This window comes from Falco peregrinus, chromosome 8 (assembly GCF_023634155.1).
Source record: "Falco peregrinus isolate bFalPer1 chromosome 8, bFalPer1.pri, whole genome shotgun sequence".
Lineage (NCBI taxonomy): Eukaryota > Metazoa > Chordata > Aves > Falconiformes > Falconidae > Falco > Falco peregrinus.
Genome location: NC_073728.1, coordinates 48,369,187 through 48,386,519, shown reverse-complemented (window position 1 = coordinate 48,386,519; position 17,333 = coordinate 48,369,187). Strand labels below are relative to the sequence as shown.

The 17,333-nt window shown below is 35.0% G+C and overlaps 1 protein-coding gene across 1 annotated transcript in view; it reads left to right on the top strand.

Moving 5' to 3' along the window:
- The window catches only part of DOCK2 (dedicator of cytokinesis 2), a 197,898-nt gene that overhangs the window by 129,356 nt on the left and 51,209 nt on the right, over positions 1–17,333 (top strand). Inside the window, 1 exon segment of the mRNA XM_055811904.1 lies at positions 9,411–9,489. Coding sequence (XP_055667879.1) covers positions 9,411–9,489 — 79 coding nt within the window.

Here is a 17,333-nt window from a genome sequence, read left to right as displayed (position 1 = left end):
CCTCATCATCTTTTCCAGTCCCTACAGAAGTCAGTGTTTGTAATAGGGCAAATGGCATAAGATTCGTCCTGGGAAAATGGAATAAGGCAGATAAAGAGAAGAGGCAGTTGTTTCACTGTGGGTTGTAAATTTACTTCCATGGAGAGTTAACGCTTCCAGCTGTGGCTGCTATGTCTGACTGAGTCATTTAATGCTTTGCTGTCAGTTCTAAGCCTAGCAGAGGGCATCTCTTCCATCTGTAGGTGTTCGAGTCTCGTTGTGCCTGATGTAACCCCACTTTCCAATCACTTGCATCTTTCCAGCACCAAATACTGCAAGATGTTTATTCTGCACTAACTCTGCATGTTGCTGGTTGTTACCCATGTTGTGGAATTATCTGCTTACCAAGAATCTAAACACTTAATAATGTGGTGACTGCAGCAGGTCATCTGCTCAGCAAGATGGGCTGTTGCATATCACGGTCTTGGTACACAATGGATGCCTATTACGTTTTGATTGCAGGCGTTTAGTCTTTTATCTAAAATGCAGAGAGAAAACATGCTGTGAGGTATCCCTTTCCCACTCCCACTGCAGAGGATCTTGTCTTTCTTGGTATCAGCTGCTAGGATGCTTTTACCTCTAGAGTATAAGGTCTCCTGAACTAAAAGTAAAGTATTCAGTGGAGAGAACAGCTCAACACAGCAAACCAACTTGTTTGATGTTTTCAGAACATCAGTCAGATAAACTGTTATTTTTCCAGATACAGCTTTGACTTGCATACAGAAATCTGTAAGGACCTTTGCTATGTGGCTCATTATGAAAAATTTTTTGTTTGTTTTCAGGCATTGTAATTTTAGTAAAACATTTGAGGATTAAGACAAAGAGTAGTATTTTCCACTCTGTAGAGCATACATGCAAACAAATAAAAAAAAAAAAAAAGAGCAGATTACCCACATAAATTGCTTTAAATATGTCACTACAGAAAAGGCTGAAAATATAAATTCAGGATTCATTATTTTTTATCAGATGTTATAAATGTTATTGAGCATTCTTTCTGTGTTTTCCTTCCTTATGAGTAGCTTTGGCCAACATTTCATATCTTAAGAGATTTTCAGGGAATTAAATATATACAGTATTATCATATGTAACAGTATTTTAAACACTTATTTTTATACTTTTAAACAGCAACATCACAAAATAACACTGCTGGTATATTATGCATTTGCTGTATAATGATCTTTTTTAAAAGTCATTATCTGCTGATTCAATGCAACTTATTCTGTGTTGATACAGTTTTGGCTCTACATACATAATAAACCCCAATGAGCAGCAATTTGACAAAAGCCAGATGCATCTTTGTCTGTACCTGTAATTATAGATAGTATTCTAAGCTTCATAAAAATCTAGGCTTCCTTAAAAGTAAAGTAATTATGTATTATGTATTATGTAAAAAAAGGTATTAACTTGCTAAATATTTTTAACAAGAATATCTAGAAAATCAAAAGTACATGTAGTATGTTAAAATATAATGCAGATATAGGGAAGGAATTTCAAATACAGAAAGCTTATGTAATGGGGGAAAGAAAAAGCAAGCCCAAATACTACATTTTACCTTTAAAGCTTTATGGTGAGATTCTGAATAAAATACAGAGCCACTTAAAAACCAAACCAAAACAAAAACAAACAAACAAACACAAAACAAATAAAAAAAGAAACAAACCCTGAGACAGCATTATCCACAGGGTTATCAATTAGTTTCATGTACTTCTCCAATTTAAATCCTTTGATATATGAAATAGTAAAAGTATGTCTAGAAATACATCCTAGAAACATCCATGAAAATATGTTTACCAAAGTATCAGCTCCTCAGCATTCTTAGGTATATACAGATGAAGACAAAATGATAGGTACAAATATTACAGTAAGGGTAAATTAGTGTCAACAGATGAAAACCAAAAATCAGTGGAAGAATGGGGAAGTAATTTTGCAATATCAGTTCAAACGTCCTTCAAAAGTGAAGGCCATGAGAGTTTTTATTAGTACACGGCATCCTGATATAGCCATGTTAGGTCACTACATTCATGTACACCAGTTGGGTTTCAGTTTTGTATCTTATTCCCTTGATCTAGCACTAAAGGCACAATGTGATTTTTAATTTTTTTTTTTTTAATTCATAATATTTCTACTGTGCAAACAATAAGCTGAAATGCACAAAGAAGGAGAATAGACTGAAAAGAGAAGATACAACATATGGAAAGTTACTGAAAATACCTTTCAAACCAAGTTACTCGTATCACAGTCCATTATGACAGCTTTCTATACAATTTGTTTCAAGCAATGAAGTTTCTTAAAGCATGCTAAACATCCCATTTTCAAAAGTTTGGCATAATTCTGTACCAAATACACAATTTTGAGAATGTATTCTGATTCCTTAAATGGGAGATAAGCAGTCTTTAAAACATGTTTTAGGTAGATGCTGAAGGAAAAGCTACATATAAAGAGACTGTTGGCAAAGTCAAGCTCTCAAATGGAAACTTGACTTGTATAGCATCAAAGCAATTGCTCATTCTTGTCTTCCTCTAGATGTTGCATTTGTACAGCTGTCAAATTAGCTCTAATACATTACAGTATGTATTATTTTTGTATGCCTGCCATAGCTATTCGAGACAAATTTTCAAATAATACTAATAAAGAAAATGAATTGTACATAATAAACAATTTATAACTGAGACAAGAGAAGCTGGTTAGCAGTTATTTTCTGACCATGCTGTTAGGATAAACTCTCTGCCTCTACGCTGAAAAAGAATTCCGGAAAATAACAATTGCTTTATCATTAGAATTCAATCTGAATGATACAAAAAAATATTCTTCAGTCTGTAGTGATACTGAATTGACACAAGGCAGAAATATGATTAAATTATACTACTTTCTTTGTACCACTGGCCATATTTTTCCAGTTACCATAGGAGTGGATTGCTTCCTAAGTGTTGCCATTATTGTGCTCTTAATAACTAGGTTTCACATAGCTACAAGGTTTCCATCTTGCATTGCCCTTCATTTTTAAATCAATGATAGCTTGCCACGTTATTAGGAGATAATTTCTGCCATTGCTTTGTAAAGATTTTTGTTATTATCTTTTCACTTATTTTCTCAGGCTTTCTCCTGCTGTTCTATTTTTGTCACTGAACTAGTAAATGTGTATTTCTAATCTCTTCTGTCACACTGATTGCTTGTCCTCTCTTCTGGGTATTTTATATCTTCCAGGTTTAGTTTATAATCACTGATCACTGTTTCAGTCATTGACAGTGATTGGCGTTTGGGATTGGGTCTGACCCACTTTGCTAGTCTCCTCTTTATTTAACATGCTGCCTCCTAGCTCTGCACACAAGAAGGAAGAGGAAGGATGACAGAAGCTTACAAGAGAATCAGTTGACTTCAGCTGCATTTCCTTAGTGCTTGCTTCACATTGAAATACCTATCAGGAGTCTTCTGCAAAGCATTTTATGAGGATGCTACTATCAAATCAACATAAATTATGTGGGAGTATTATTTTGGCTCTGCTATTCCCTGCTCCAGATTTCGTATAATTGGCACACTGGCAAGATCATCTCTATTGGAACGCAGAAAATATCTTCAAAATAATAATCAATGCATCTCCTAGGCTTTGAATGAGCTCCCCTCATACATTTCACATCTGCTGAAGTAGAGGGTTCACTGAGGAAAGTGCTGATTGATCAGCCTTTGGGGATAACAAAAAAAAAAGCCTGCCAAAGGGAAGCTGGTGTAACTGCTTACTTGAATTTGTGGACCAAATTGTCCGAAGGAAAAGCACGTAGGGTTTGTGGGAAGGAGTTCTGAGTTTTAAAAACTGTCATAGTTTTTCAGATGTGATTTTAAAACAACATATAATCCAGCATTTTAATGGTTTCTTTCAGTAAGAGCTTTCACAACTGCATAGGAAATAATATTATTTTAAAGCTTATCTCTATTTTCTGTATCTGATTCTTCAGTAGAATTTAGTATTTGATTAATTTTTTCCACCTGTCATTACATCAGTGTAATCACAACGTTAGAACAGATGGCAAATGTGAGTTTGAGTTGATGCTTATAAATACCCAAGTGAATTAATTCAGCCTTTAGGTTGCTATCTGGGTTACTCATCTCAAAGTTGAAGAACTGAACTTCCAGATTTGAGAGCCTTGTGAGCTTGAAAAGACATTGAAGGGCATCTCGTTGCTGTTGTACCACTGATTTAAAAGAATCCATGTGTTAAGAGTCTAAGGAAAGCTCAATTCATTATTTTGGGCAGGTTTATAATTTAGTCACCTTTCTTAAAATTAAGTTGTGGACCCAGAATTGTTTTATGTCTGAAACTAGGCACAGAAAAAGACCAAAATCCACCTAAAAACAGGCAATGCCAATTTAAGTTTTTCAGGGGGGTTGAGGATTTTGGGGTTTTGTTTTGCCTTGTTTGTTTTTTGTTTTTACTGCAATCATCTCTTTGTTTTATGCTGCAAGGAGCTGATGCACTAATTCTAACTTCTTTACTAAAAATAACGTGGAGTTCCAGATCTATATTTTAGGTTTATCACCTATTTGCACTTCAAAAGCAAGGACAATGTGGAGACCTATTTTACTGTTAAATAGAGTCATCATCTTCTAAGGAATAGCCTTGAAATCCTACTTTGATTAACAGCATGTTGTTTATGACTACAGTTTTTTCTTTGTTCCCTTAGCCCCTCTCCCGTATTTTGTTTGAGGGAGAATCAGTTTGAAGTCAAATTTCTATCTTGAGGTGACACATAAATTTTCAGCTGTCTGTTTTAAATTATTTATCTATGTTACTTAGGGTATTGTTCTATCCCTATTTAGAACATACATCCAAGTATTTGAAATGAAGTACAGTTGCACAGGATTCTGTTAGTTAGGCATTCTTTCAAAGCCAAAATTTGAAAGAAATTTCTCTGACAATACGATAAATCGAAGCAGAAGCAGCAGGAAATCTGGAAAGGTAAAGGAGATAGCAGCAGTTGAACCATGGTAATTCTGTTGCTGTCCTAAGCTAGACCCTTGCCTTTTTATGCCCGGATTAAGCCCAGAGACTTTGGTCTTTGATGATCATCCATAAATCTTCAAGCCCAAGAGATTAGTATGAACTGTAAATTAGAAGCATCCGTCCTCATAAACTGAGGAAATACAAGGGAAATCATCGTAGGTACAAACATTTCAACTATTTTAGATCACAAACTGACGAGAAATTAATTCCATATTAAGTAAAAGGAAAGTTATCTAAAAGAACACATTCGTACCCCTATGTGATGATGAAAATTAAGGGAAAATGTGACAAGACAAAAAAGTTAAACAGAAAAACCACCAAATTACATTATCTGTATGCAACATCAGGATCCTGTCCTTTGGTCACCCCATATCAGTCTAAACTGAGCAGCAATCCTGAAGTGCAGAGGAAAGGTAAGCTCCAATGACCTGTTCTACGAGCAAGGGAAATTAAGTTATATTACAGTGTGACAAGATAACTCCTTTCAGTAATTTTTCTCAATAACTTCAGAATTCAGACAGTTTGTATTGTGTTTCTCTGAGCTGTTCTGGGGCACTCTTTTGCCATCTTTTTTTCTACCCACATCTTATCCATTATCTCAGTTAGAATTGATAACTGAATAATTGTGTAAGGAATGATGACTTCTCTAGTCAAATGACTTTAACTCTCTCCTCTTGGATCAATGTTTAGCTCTTTAAATGGGAATATGCTGTCAGTAATCATTAAAATGATATTTTTCTCTTCCTTTCATCAAAATCTCTCAGTGTTTTATAAATATCTGTTCAGCTTTGTACTTGTGGCTAGTTAATTAATACCCCTTTTCACTGAAAGGGGAGACTGAGGCATATAGGAATGAAATCATTTAGTCAGGACATCATGGCATGGGCAGGAGCCAGGAATAGCATTCAAGCTATTGCCTGAGTGACTTCCAGTGACAGAAATAGATACACCCTTTAGGCAAAATACAAATGCATGAAACTATTTGGAACTTGACAGCCTGGAAGTATTGCATGCTACCTGTAAATATATCATTCGACTATGTCAGATAAAAATATCTGTAAAAATAAAAAGGATATTCACATAAGTTAGCTTATATATAACCATATTGTATAGAACCCTGTAAATATTTTTAATTTTATCAGTGATTTTTACTGGACATTATGTACCTCAGTTATTTCTCAGGTGTCCTTGGGGCTTTTTCTGTACAGCTAATGTTAAACTAGAAGCTCTTCACAAAAACTTTAAAACAACGATACCGACATACACAAGTATGTCCATATCATGAAATAGATTTGCACTGTGCTAAAAGACAAGGTACCTAAAAGCGTGAGGGTGTTTTAATGTAAGATGAATTATCAGCACCATACCGGATTCTGCCCAAACATCATTTTTAGGTGACACGTTGCACTGCGTGCTGGAGTAGTGTGTAAATACACAGAAGTTTGAAAATAAAAAAAGCTTCAAAAATGGAGGACACCCCCTCCCACTCCAGGAAAGGAATTTCCGAGTGAAGGGAAATGCTACTATATGAAAGCTAGACCTGAAAAACTTGATTACATGAATTGGCAAGAAATATACTTGGTAAATCAAAGAAGCATCTACAGCAATGTAGTTCTTCAGAAAAGATGATGTTGAAAAGGCCTTGACCCAAAACTCCTACTCAGAAGAGTAATGGGGATGCTGACAGACAGAATAACATGTGGGTGTCCGTGATTCTGCCTAGCTGTGTATTTTTTTGTGTGCTGTCTGATGTAGACCATCCTTTTTAGAATCCCCTTTTTTTTGCCAAATATTAAACTGTTTGTGTCAAGCATCAGGCAGTCTTGTAGAGATAAATGTACCCATACAAGTAAAGTGTTACGGAAGAATGTGTTTATTTTCTTGTGGGTAGTGTGGGGCAGGATTTTCCAGAATAAGACCTGATCACATAAAAGGCTGAAAAGGAAGTACAACAGCCTGTTCAGGCCAACAGAGGTGACAATTGCAGTGGATTCACAGGGTGATTCTATGATTATACAGAGGTGGTTTAGGAGAGTGGTGATAACCTGCAAGAACTGTATGGAGCATAACTAGGTTTCTTGAACTTGAGGTGATTTGATGACACTCAGATCAGACCCTTAATCCATCTGGCAGGATTAGCTGAGCTATTGTTTAAAAATTTGATCAGACTATGCCCTAGGCTATTGGAAAGAAACTCATCCAAATGTGTGGGATGATGCAGTAGGGTAGCACAGCATCCTTAGAAGTCTGTTACCCTCCAATGCCACAGTTACTGTGGTAGCTGAAAACGTGGTATCCTTTGGATCACATTAAAAAAAAAAAAAAGGGACTTTGCAAGATGTAACACCATGTATAAATTATTTATTTCCTTGATCACACCAACAGTACAGAGGAATGTTACATGGATGGAAAAAAAATGTTGTTCTTTAGGTTATTGCAAAGAATTTGTTCCATGTGGAAAACCATAATTGTAACAAAGGATTTCAATCTAGCCAGTCCAATTGTTGCCCTAACGAAGTAGGACACTTCTTTGGACTGTTGTTTAGTCATTAAATAGGATTCCCTGTTATAAGCCTGCCAAAAGCTGAACTTTTGTCTTACCTCCCTCATTAAGGATCTGAATCTAGCCCTTGGAAATTTTGGGGGTTATTTTGGTGATCAGACTAAAATTCATGTCACTGACTATTCTGTTTCTGGTAGTGGTTTGGAAGAGGCTGCCAAGGGAACAGTATAACAGCAGAGCTGGGAAGAAGGAGCACTGCTGTGCTCTCCCAGGCTGCAGTGACCAAGGACATTCAGTACTCCTCCCTTCAGTTTGGTCTTTGATGTGTCTGGCTACTTTTACACTGGCCAGTATAAAATTCAGGCATTCACAGCATCCTGTAGAAATGAACTGCATAGCTGAGCAAGATTAGCATAAAACCTCTCTCTTTTTGCTTATTTTGAATGTGCATTCTCTTTTTGTTCAGTGCCTTCCAGTGTTTGTATGAGAAACAGTGAACAGTAAGTTTCTCATCTCCATGGTACTTACAGTTTTATAGATTCTGCCATAATCCTCCTCAGTCACATAGTGTCCCCTGACTAAAGAAACCAGATGTCAGGCACAATCCATTTAATGTGCCTAATCGTTTCTTTGTCACATTTGCTTGTTTTCTCTCTCTTTTTTTTTTTTTGTTTTGTTTTTGTAATTGTTTTATTTTTTTAAATGGGAGACCAGGACATCACACAGAATCCAACACAAGGATGCAACATTGAGAGTAACGTAGGGATATCCTGTCGTCTCATAATCTTTTGCCAATAATTCTAATTATTGAGTTATTGCTCTTTCTGATGCAACTGAATACTGAGATGGTGGGTTTTTTTGTGGACCTGTTATAATTATTAGATCCTGTTGCTGTAGGTGATAGCTAGATGACAGTCATTGCTTTGAACAGTTAGGATTGTTTTTTCTTGTTTTCACCTCTTTCGGGTTACAGTATGTTTGCCCCCACAGTGTTTGCCATAGAAACATTTCAACTTAAAATTTTTTTACATTTTATATATGGGGCAGAGGGAAATGGATCACTTGCTTTCAAAATTGTAAATTGAATGAAACTGAATTATTTAAATAAACTTTATAAATATTTAGAGATACAATTGATTTTTGTATTACAAATGTACTGTGCTGGAAAGTTAGACAAAGAAATTAGCTTTAGAAACATGACTTACTCTTGCTGCATTAATAAAGATCATAAATAGGTGCTGCTTTTCAAGCTAGAGGGCTGATGTTTGCACTCTTCCTCTTGGAAGAAATAACTCTATATTAACTCAGCTTTGAATGTGTTTTTACAATCAACCTGAGGAGAAAGATGGGCTGAGGTGTCATCCTCCCCTCCCCACCTGTGAGAAAACCAAAAAGCTGCACAAAGCATCTTTTAATTGGGAAAATGCAGTGGCAGCTCCAAACTAATAATGTAAGTACAGGAACGCTTTCAGCTGTCAAACCATGTGGAGGCGGCAATAACTCTCTCGTAAATTATTCGGTTTTGTCAAATAGAAGGTAAAATTGTGTTTGAAAGAATTGCTGTCTGTTTTCTCCAGAATGCAATGCGGCATGTAGCAGAAGAAAAGAAATTATGTCTGAAATTTTCAACGGAGATCAACAATTTTTGACAATTGTGTGCTTAAACTTTTTTTTTTTATGTATAACAGACCATAAATAACATGCCATTGCACAGAATGTCCTCTGCTGTGGTCATGTATGTGAACGTTGCTGCTTCTAGCATGTTCAGTGTTTAAATATGTTTCCATTGATAAGATATGTGGTTGGAACAGATTTCCAGAGATTACATTAATCTATCTGTATCATTGCTTTATCATTGCTTTTCTTTTCTAGGGTGTTCTTAAGAGCCATCAACAAATTTGCAGAGACAATGAACCAGAAATTTCTGGAGAATATGAATTTTGAAGTCCAAGTAAGTATTTAGGCCTTTTAGCTAAGTTGAGGTAGTCCATGCAGGTGTGGTTGTTCTGGTCTGTCACAGCCCCTTCTGGTACTTTATCAGTATCAAAATGACTGTTGATTTGAGCGTGGCAGGATTAGGTCATCTTTGATATGACATAAAAATCATACTTTGATTATTTATGATAAGGCACCCAAATGGAGTATTTTGTACCGTGATTCTCTCAGAACTGGCAAGCAGAAAGCTCTTTTTTATTTCTTAGCCAGCCAAGTGTATTCAGAAAGGCAATCTTTGACGTAATGCACGTAGCCTTTACAATGTCACTGCTGTGTATGTAGGACAGAAAGAGATTAACTTGGATTCCTAGAGTATTTAGCACTTAGTATTTATTTTTAACTTGTAGTCTTCCCTGGCAGGTCTATCTTTATTTATTTTCCCCCTTGTGTGTGTGTGGTTTTCCCTCTTTTTTTTTTTTTTTTTTTTTTTAATTTTTATTTTTGTTGTTATTTCTGAAATAATTTTATATTAGGGTTGTTTTTTCTTTGGTTTGCTCAATATCATTCTTCATAACTATTTTGTCATTAATTTTACCATATGTTTGGCTTGCTTCAGATGAAAACGTCTGTAGTTTTCATGTTCATTAAACTGTTATTAAAACAAATGCAGTTTTAGAATCAGGATTTGTCACTAAAGGCGGCTTGGTTATGGTGTGTGCTATAGGCAGAAAACACACTAGCAAAGTACAATATGAAAAATTACTTTATTTCGCTTATATTAACTGTGATTAAGAGTAAATGTTTTTAGTTTGAAAAATGCTTCCTGATTATGAAGTTCTAATCTGTTCATTAGATCATAACTTTCTAACTAGCCATGAAGTTCAGAGAAAGTTCAGAATTCTGCCTTCTTCATTTCTTGGGGTTTATATTTTACAGTTAATCTTGCAATTTGTGATCTGTTTTAAGTGATTCTACTTTCCTGCATGTGAATATTTAGGCTTACTATGCTAAAAACTGTTTGGGTATCGGTCTCTTGGTCCTTTGCATAACATGTCTTGGTCACAGATAGCTGCAAGAGCAGTCATTTCAGTGGTTATACAGGATGAGTTTGAAAGACGATAGCAAAAAGAAAGGTAAAACTTGCAATTTATATTCAGTTACAGTGGCCTCCAGTTATGAAACTTAGACATTTTTTCTCATTTTTAATTAAAAATTGTGTACCTTCAAAAAGTGTGACTTTACAGATGTGTATATGTATAATGTTAAGAATTTTGAATTGTAGGGAAAGATGTTTCTTCTGACAAACTTAAAACTTGGTTTTAGTCAATACCTCTGCTGGAAATTCACAAATCTTTGACATATGATATAACCTCTCTTAGGCTACATCAATTTATTAACAACCAATTTGTAGCCTATCGTTTCTATAATACTTGATCATTTTTACTGCAAAATGTCTCAGCAGTTTTTAAAAGCCAATAAAATATGTCTGGTGGACATCAGTATGTGTAGGTTACCAAACCCATGCAGGCTACTGTGAAGACTGTATCTGCCACAATTTTATTAGGGTTTGTACTGCCTCTTTCAAACGTTAAAGCAGCAGTCGAAACCTGGAACTTTTTTCAGATTCAGTTTCCTCTAACAGTTCTGTGCATTCCAGAATGTTACCAGCTAACCAGGGATGTTACAGTTCAGCACTGAACCTTGTAGTTCAAGAGAATTTGTTAATGCTTGGTCTTTCGTTCATGACTTGTCAAATACCTGGAGGCTCTGAGTAAGCTAAACAATGTTATAGTAAATAAGTTGTGCCCTCTAAGGAATTGCAGTACCCTTGTAGTTTTCACAAGAGCCTTAAAAGTACAAGTCAGGGAGATACCTTACTTCAATGAATAAAAGCTCTGAAAACCTTCTAACAGTACCCTAAATATAGCTATTTAAAAAGCTGCTATGGGACTGAAGGTCTGAATAATGCAAAGCATATTACCTAATTTTCTTAATTAAAAATTAAAATTTTGTTTCCTATTATTATCTGTACATATTCAGATCATGGATACGTGAATGTTTTAATGTTCTAATGGTTCTTTTACTGGTTTTTTCATATTTACATTTTTTGAAAAAAATCCATAAATCAGTGTCTTGACACTATTCAGACTGTGAAAACTTGAATATAGAGAGGTACTTAAAACTGCAAATGTTATTAATGAAATGAGAAACTTGAAAGGTCCTTCAGTGCACTTACTTCATTTTCTGAGGATCAACTTTATCCAAATAATTTCTACCAAGAATTTTGCCTAAGTATTGTAAAACCTTTTATGGTAAGAACAGTCTGGGTCTTTCCTAAACAGACCATATTATCCTTAAAGTTACAAAAATTTCCTAAATGCTCCATATTGAGGCATAATGGACAGGAACAAAGAGTGGAAATGGGGAGTAGAAGAAAGAATAGGCTCAACTAATTTTTCTAATTTCTTTTCAAGTCATAGCTGAAGTCTTTCTACTCTGCAGTATAAATCCACTTTTCTTTGTTATGTCCTTTCTGGCTGAGGAAAGTTTGGTTTGGGTGGTGTAATTTTTCGTGTGGATTGCACTTATTTGGATTGTTCTCTAATAGCACGAGTACTGAAATATTTTCTGTAGTCCAAGAAATTTTTTCTGCGTAATTAGAAAATAAGCAAATAACGAGAGAGAGAGACATGGTATATATTTTTTTAATATGAATATATCTTGGCTGTAAGCAAACGCGAGCAGTGGTTAACTCAAAGTGAATGCAAACCTTCTGTTTATGAAATAGTTCACTTTATAGCTACTGTGTAGCTATATTTCTATTTCGATTTGTATGCATATAGAAATATCAGGAATTGGAACAAAAATCTTGCCTTTGCTATTTTGATCCAGGAGGCAATTTCGAAGTAGCATAACTTTGAGTGTTGTGCAGAGCTAAACCTGATAATCCTGTGGCCAGATGGAGCCAGGGCAGCCCACCTGGCACTCCGAGCCTCGGTGTGTTTTGGTCAGGTCCCCGAGTGCCACCGGAGAGGCTGGGTACGCAGCACCAGTAGGTTCCCTTGTGACTATAACCAGTGGGCCAGATACTGATTACAGCAAGGCTGGGGTATGCTTCTGAAAATCAGAACTGAGGCAACCATGTACTGTGGAGTGTAACTTCACCTCAGCTCTTTTTCCGAACTCCAGAAAAATGGGATCTTGAAATGTGCTTCTGCTATTGCTGAGCCTGCCAGAGATTTTGGTGAGCTCGTCCAATGGGTTTTACAAATAATGTCCAGCTGTTTCACCTGGTATAAGGAATAGCAGCTGTGCATCTAAATTTAATCTGACTTTGGAAAGATGTTGTATGTCTGTGTTTTATAAGTGACTACTACAGATCTAAAGACTTCAGTAAATTATTGCATATAAAGTTTCTGTGAAATAAATGGATTTTCACTCAAAAAAATCCACACAAAAATCCAGCCCAAAATAAGAAATGTTTATTCAAGGGCCGGTGATTTAGTATGCAGAGCCTTCAGGCAATCTTGTCTCCACTTAGGAGGATGTGCACTGTTGATTTCTGGTTTCAAAGAAAAAAGGATGAGTAAAGTTCAGATCGTTACTGAGCATATGCAGCAAAAACAATGTCTCAAGACTTGGGAAGCTAAACCAGAGGCAACTATTTTAATATTCCTGATTTAAGCTATAGAAATAGAATATATTGGTATGGGGAAAATAGAGCTACATATCAGTGATTAAAAAAAAAAAAAGTTACATCTTTAAGTTCTTTGTAAACAAGTGAACAATTCATACTGTATGTAGGATGGTGTTTTCAAATCTGATTATTAACAAATAGTTGAAGAAATATCTTAATTTAAAAATAATAATAAAAAAGGCAATTTAAAGCAGTGAAGTAAATCGAAGGATTTTTTCACTAGAGTGAGTGATTACATGATAAAATATAGCAAACTAATGAAACAAAACAAGTAGACTATGAAGTAATTAAGGAGCTAAAAAAGGGTATTTTAAACCTAGACAAAAACAATGAAGGCATTTTTTGTGACTCTGTTGAGACTTGTTAAATGGAGGAAAAAAAGGTTCCTGGACTTTGTTTTTGTTTTGTTCTTTTCCCTTGCACTCATTATGTGATTCAGGCAGAAAGGAAAGAAGTGGTATCATTTAAAGACCTGTGAAAGGATGTGGAATATCTGATGAACAGTTGTTACAATCTTTAAAGCTATGCATAAAGTTCAAGCCATAGGTTCAGTGATGGAGCTGTTATATACTTCAAACACCAAAACTATGCACAGCACAGCAGTGATGTGTTAAATTTTCTGCCTTAGTATGTAGTAAGTTTGGTTCACTGAGTCCGTTTATGCAGAGAACACTTCTTTAAATTCCAGATTGTCATTGCCATATTTCAAATACAATATTGTCATTGCCAATTTCAAATGTGGGGATCAGACAACCCATCCAGATAACTGCTTTGCAGCTGCGCTTTTGCAGCATGGTAGAACAGACACACCGTAACGTGTAAATTCTGGATTTAGGATGTATGAGTTGAGATGGGTTCTTCTGCAGACTTAAAAAACAACAACAACAACAAAACCCCATTAAAAGCTGCAAAATATATTTTGGAAAAAAATATTCCCCGAAAGTCACCTTGGTTTCTTGGGATTAATTATAACAAAAACTGTGTGGTTCATACAATATATACATTCATGTTATCCTCAATAAATGCCTGAGAAGTATATTTCATCTGTGGTAAATAGGACAATTCTGGGACTTTTCAGTACACTTCTCTTTTACCTTTTGTGGTAATTGTACCATCTCATTCAATCAAAAAATGTTACTTTATTTGGACTGAAAACTTCTGTGTTTCAAGACAATATGTTATATGCATACCTCAAAGATAGCCCTCAGGGTGATAAATAAAAGTGAATAATGAAGGAATAACGTGACTTTCCATAAACAGTCTAAATACCTTTAACCCCACCCCCCCCCAAAAATAAATATTGTTTTTTGTACACCCATTTCTATTTTATGCTGAAGAATGTCCAGCTATTTGATTTGCCATTTGATTCACAAGAATTTTTAAGGAAGCAAGTATTGGACAGTAGTGCATTTTTTAAGCCAAATATTATTTGCACATGTGGATATAGAGATCTAGGTATGAAATAAAAATTACGTTCAACTGTGAATTAATATTTTTTGGTTGTTATATAGAAATGCAATAATTAATCGACATTTTATTTACCAGACATGTCTTAACTGTCAATGGTTTCCTCACTTCTATGAATGCAGAGCTAGGAGAGAAGGTTTTGGGCTTTGGGTTTGTTGGTTCTTGGTTTTTATTGTTATTTATTGGTGGGTTTTTTTTCACCAGCAGAAATCCTGTTTAAACTTGCAAGTCATCATTTTTTTCCTCTATTTTGTTTGAATGCACCATAAGCCAGTCTTCCATCAACAGAAGAATGAAGATAACGGTGTTTAATGGTTCACTTCAAAATTTCAGTTAAATTTTCCAATGTGCATGTTACCTTTATAGAATATATGCAGACCTCGTATGGCATATTTTGCTTCTGTTAGCAGCTGATGTCATTAGCTAGATGTTACTTTTCTCTGTTGTCACTGTCAGCTCATGGCTCCATGAGGTTCTGTTTTAGAAGTCTTGCTCTGTGTAGTAAGTATTTCCATTCAGTGACTGCATGCAACTGCAGTCGGTCTGATTTTAAAAAAAAAAAAAAAGCTTATTTTTTCATGTTTTTCCTATCTTTCTTGCATGCACTATGCACCATTAATAATTCAGCAGGAATTAGATGTATTTTAGCATCACAAATAGAATTGTGCAACTTATTTTTTATTTTTAAATCTTCGGTTAGAAATCCCAAGATGAAAAGCTTCACTGCTTTATAAATGTACAGGGGAAAATATGCAATACATTGGGCAAAGATATATATATATATGATAATGATAGAGATTCTAGAAAACCCCAGGAGATCATTGATAAAAGTTCATATTTAGTGCCACCTGTATTAACTGTACTAGCAATATTAGAATTGTCATATTTTTATATGTTGTATATTGTATTGTGCATTTCAAAATTATCAAACTTCAGAATTTAAAGTTTGTCTTCGATCCTTCTACCAACATGTACCTGGGTCTTCCTAGAGTAACCTATGGTAAGTAATTGACTTTTTTGATGTTCATCTGCAAATTTCTTTGGACTTTGAACTCCTTGCTCAGAATGAAAAAAAAACAGACGACATAAATTCTAGAAAATTTTGCATACATGAAACTAATTTTCACTGGACTTGGGAAGCGTCTTATTTTAGAGGTTTGGGATGTTTTCCAAGAAGGAATGGTAGGTGTCTGGAGTAGAAGTATTTGCAAGTATTGTTCTTAATCATTGCATCATTAAGCAAGAAGCATATGACAAAACCAAGGAGGGAATAGGATTATGGCATGAAAATACTTACAAGCTAAAAACATATAAACCAAACTTTTGTTGGTTTATATAATGTGCTGTGTTTCTTCAAAGCTTCTGTAAACTTCTTTTCATTAACCTGAAAATTGTTTACCTTTGTTCTGTCCTTTTGAAGTAAATAACCATGCAAAGATATTTTGGTAGCGGTCCCAAATGATTTTCATAATTTTTTACTTTGAGATGCTTAATACTCTGTCTTCCACCCCAAAGGAAACACTACACCTGTCATGAACCAGGCTTCATACCACAGGAATAAGCCCTAAATATTGTGCTTATAACTTCCAGAATTTATGAATGAGTTGTAACTCTGAAAATTGTATTTGTTAAGACTCCACTTAAACAGAATGCAATGCTTGCTTTACTTAATTTTTAATGTTTATCTGTTTGTGAGTTATTCCGAATTTTAGCCTTCACATTCCGCTTATGATTCTGTTTAGTAATTTGTATTTTTCTAGTGTGATATTCTAGCAGAAAATCCAGAATAATTTCATGAATTTGGAATTTTAAGACTGCATGATGCAGCCATGTGTGCTATCTTAGTGACTGAATTTCAATATCTGTGGTTGATCCAGTTAATGAATTTAAACCACAAGTTGCTACTAATTTGTTTAAAATTATTTGTTCTCAAAAGGCTCACAAAAATACTTAAAAAATATGTTTCTTTTAAATTATTTAGTTTTAAGTGATGAAGAAATGCATTCCAATATGTGAAAGAGAACATTACTGAATTAAAAGTCACACATGGAGAACGTCATATATCCTAGAAGTCAATGGATCATTTTTTTTATAGATGTTATTCAAAGGTTCAAAAATGTTTTTTCTAGCTAACCTAGCTCAATAGCTGTGGTAGCTACATGTAGTCTGCAATTATGCATATATGCAGAAAGTTTGTAAGTGCCATTTTTTTGACAAAATCAGAGTAATGAACCCAGTATCTGAAATGTATTATGTCTGCTGGTTTCAAGGGGCTGAGCTTGCTTTCACCATAATATCAAAAGAAAAAAATTCAACAAAACTGTCATCTTGTCTGTTTTATGAAATGCTAGGGTACATTTAATATCTGCAGTAATTTGTCAGAAATTCAAAAGTCTTCCAAAGACTTCATGTTTTTCCTACATTATCAAAGAGAATTGAGCAAAGATGTCAGTAGAGAAAACACTAGCTGAAAGGTGGGCAATGGTGCAAAACAGGCATTGGCTTCAGAGGTGGTGTGTACGAGGGAGAAGGCAACAGTGTTTACTTCTGGTAGTTATTCTGGACAATCATCCAGATCTCCTCTTTGTGAGATGGCTTGAAATTTCTTACTAAATTAATTCCACATTTTCTAATATGGTGGCTGTAACATTTTCTAGGCGGAAGCCACCATTTGTTTCTGGAGGGAAAAAAAGAAA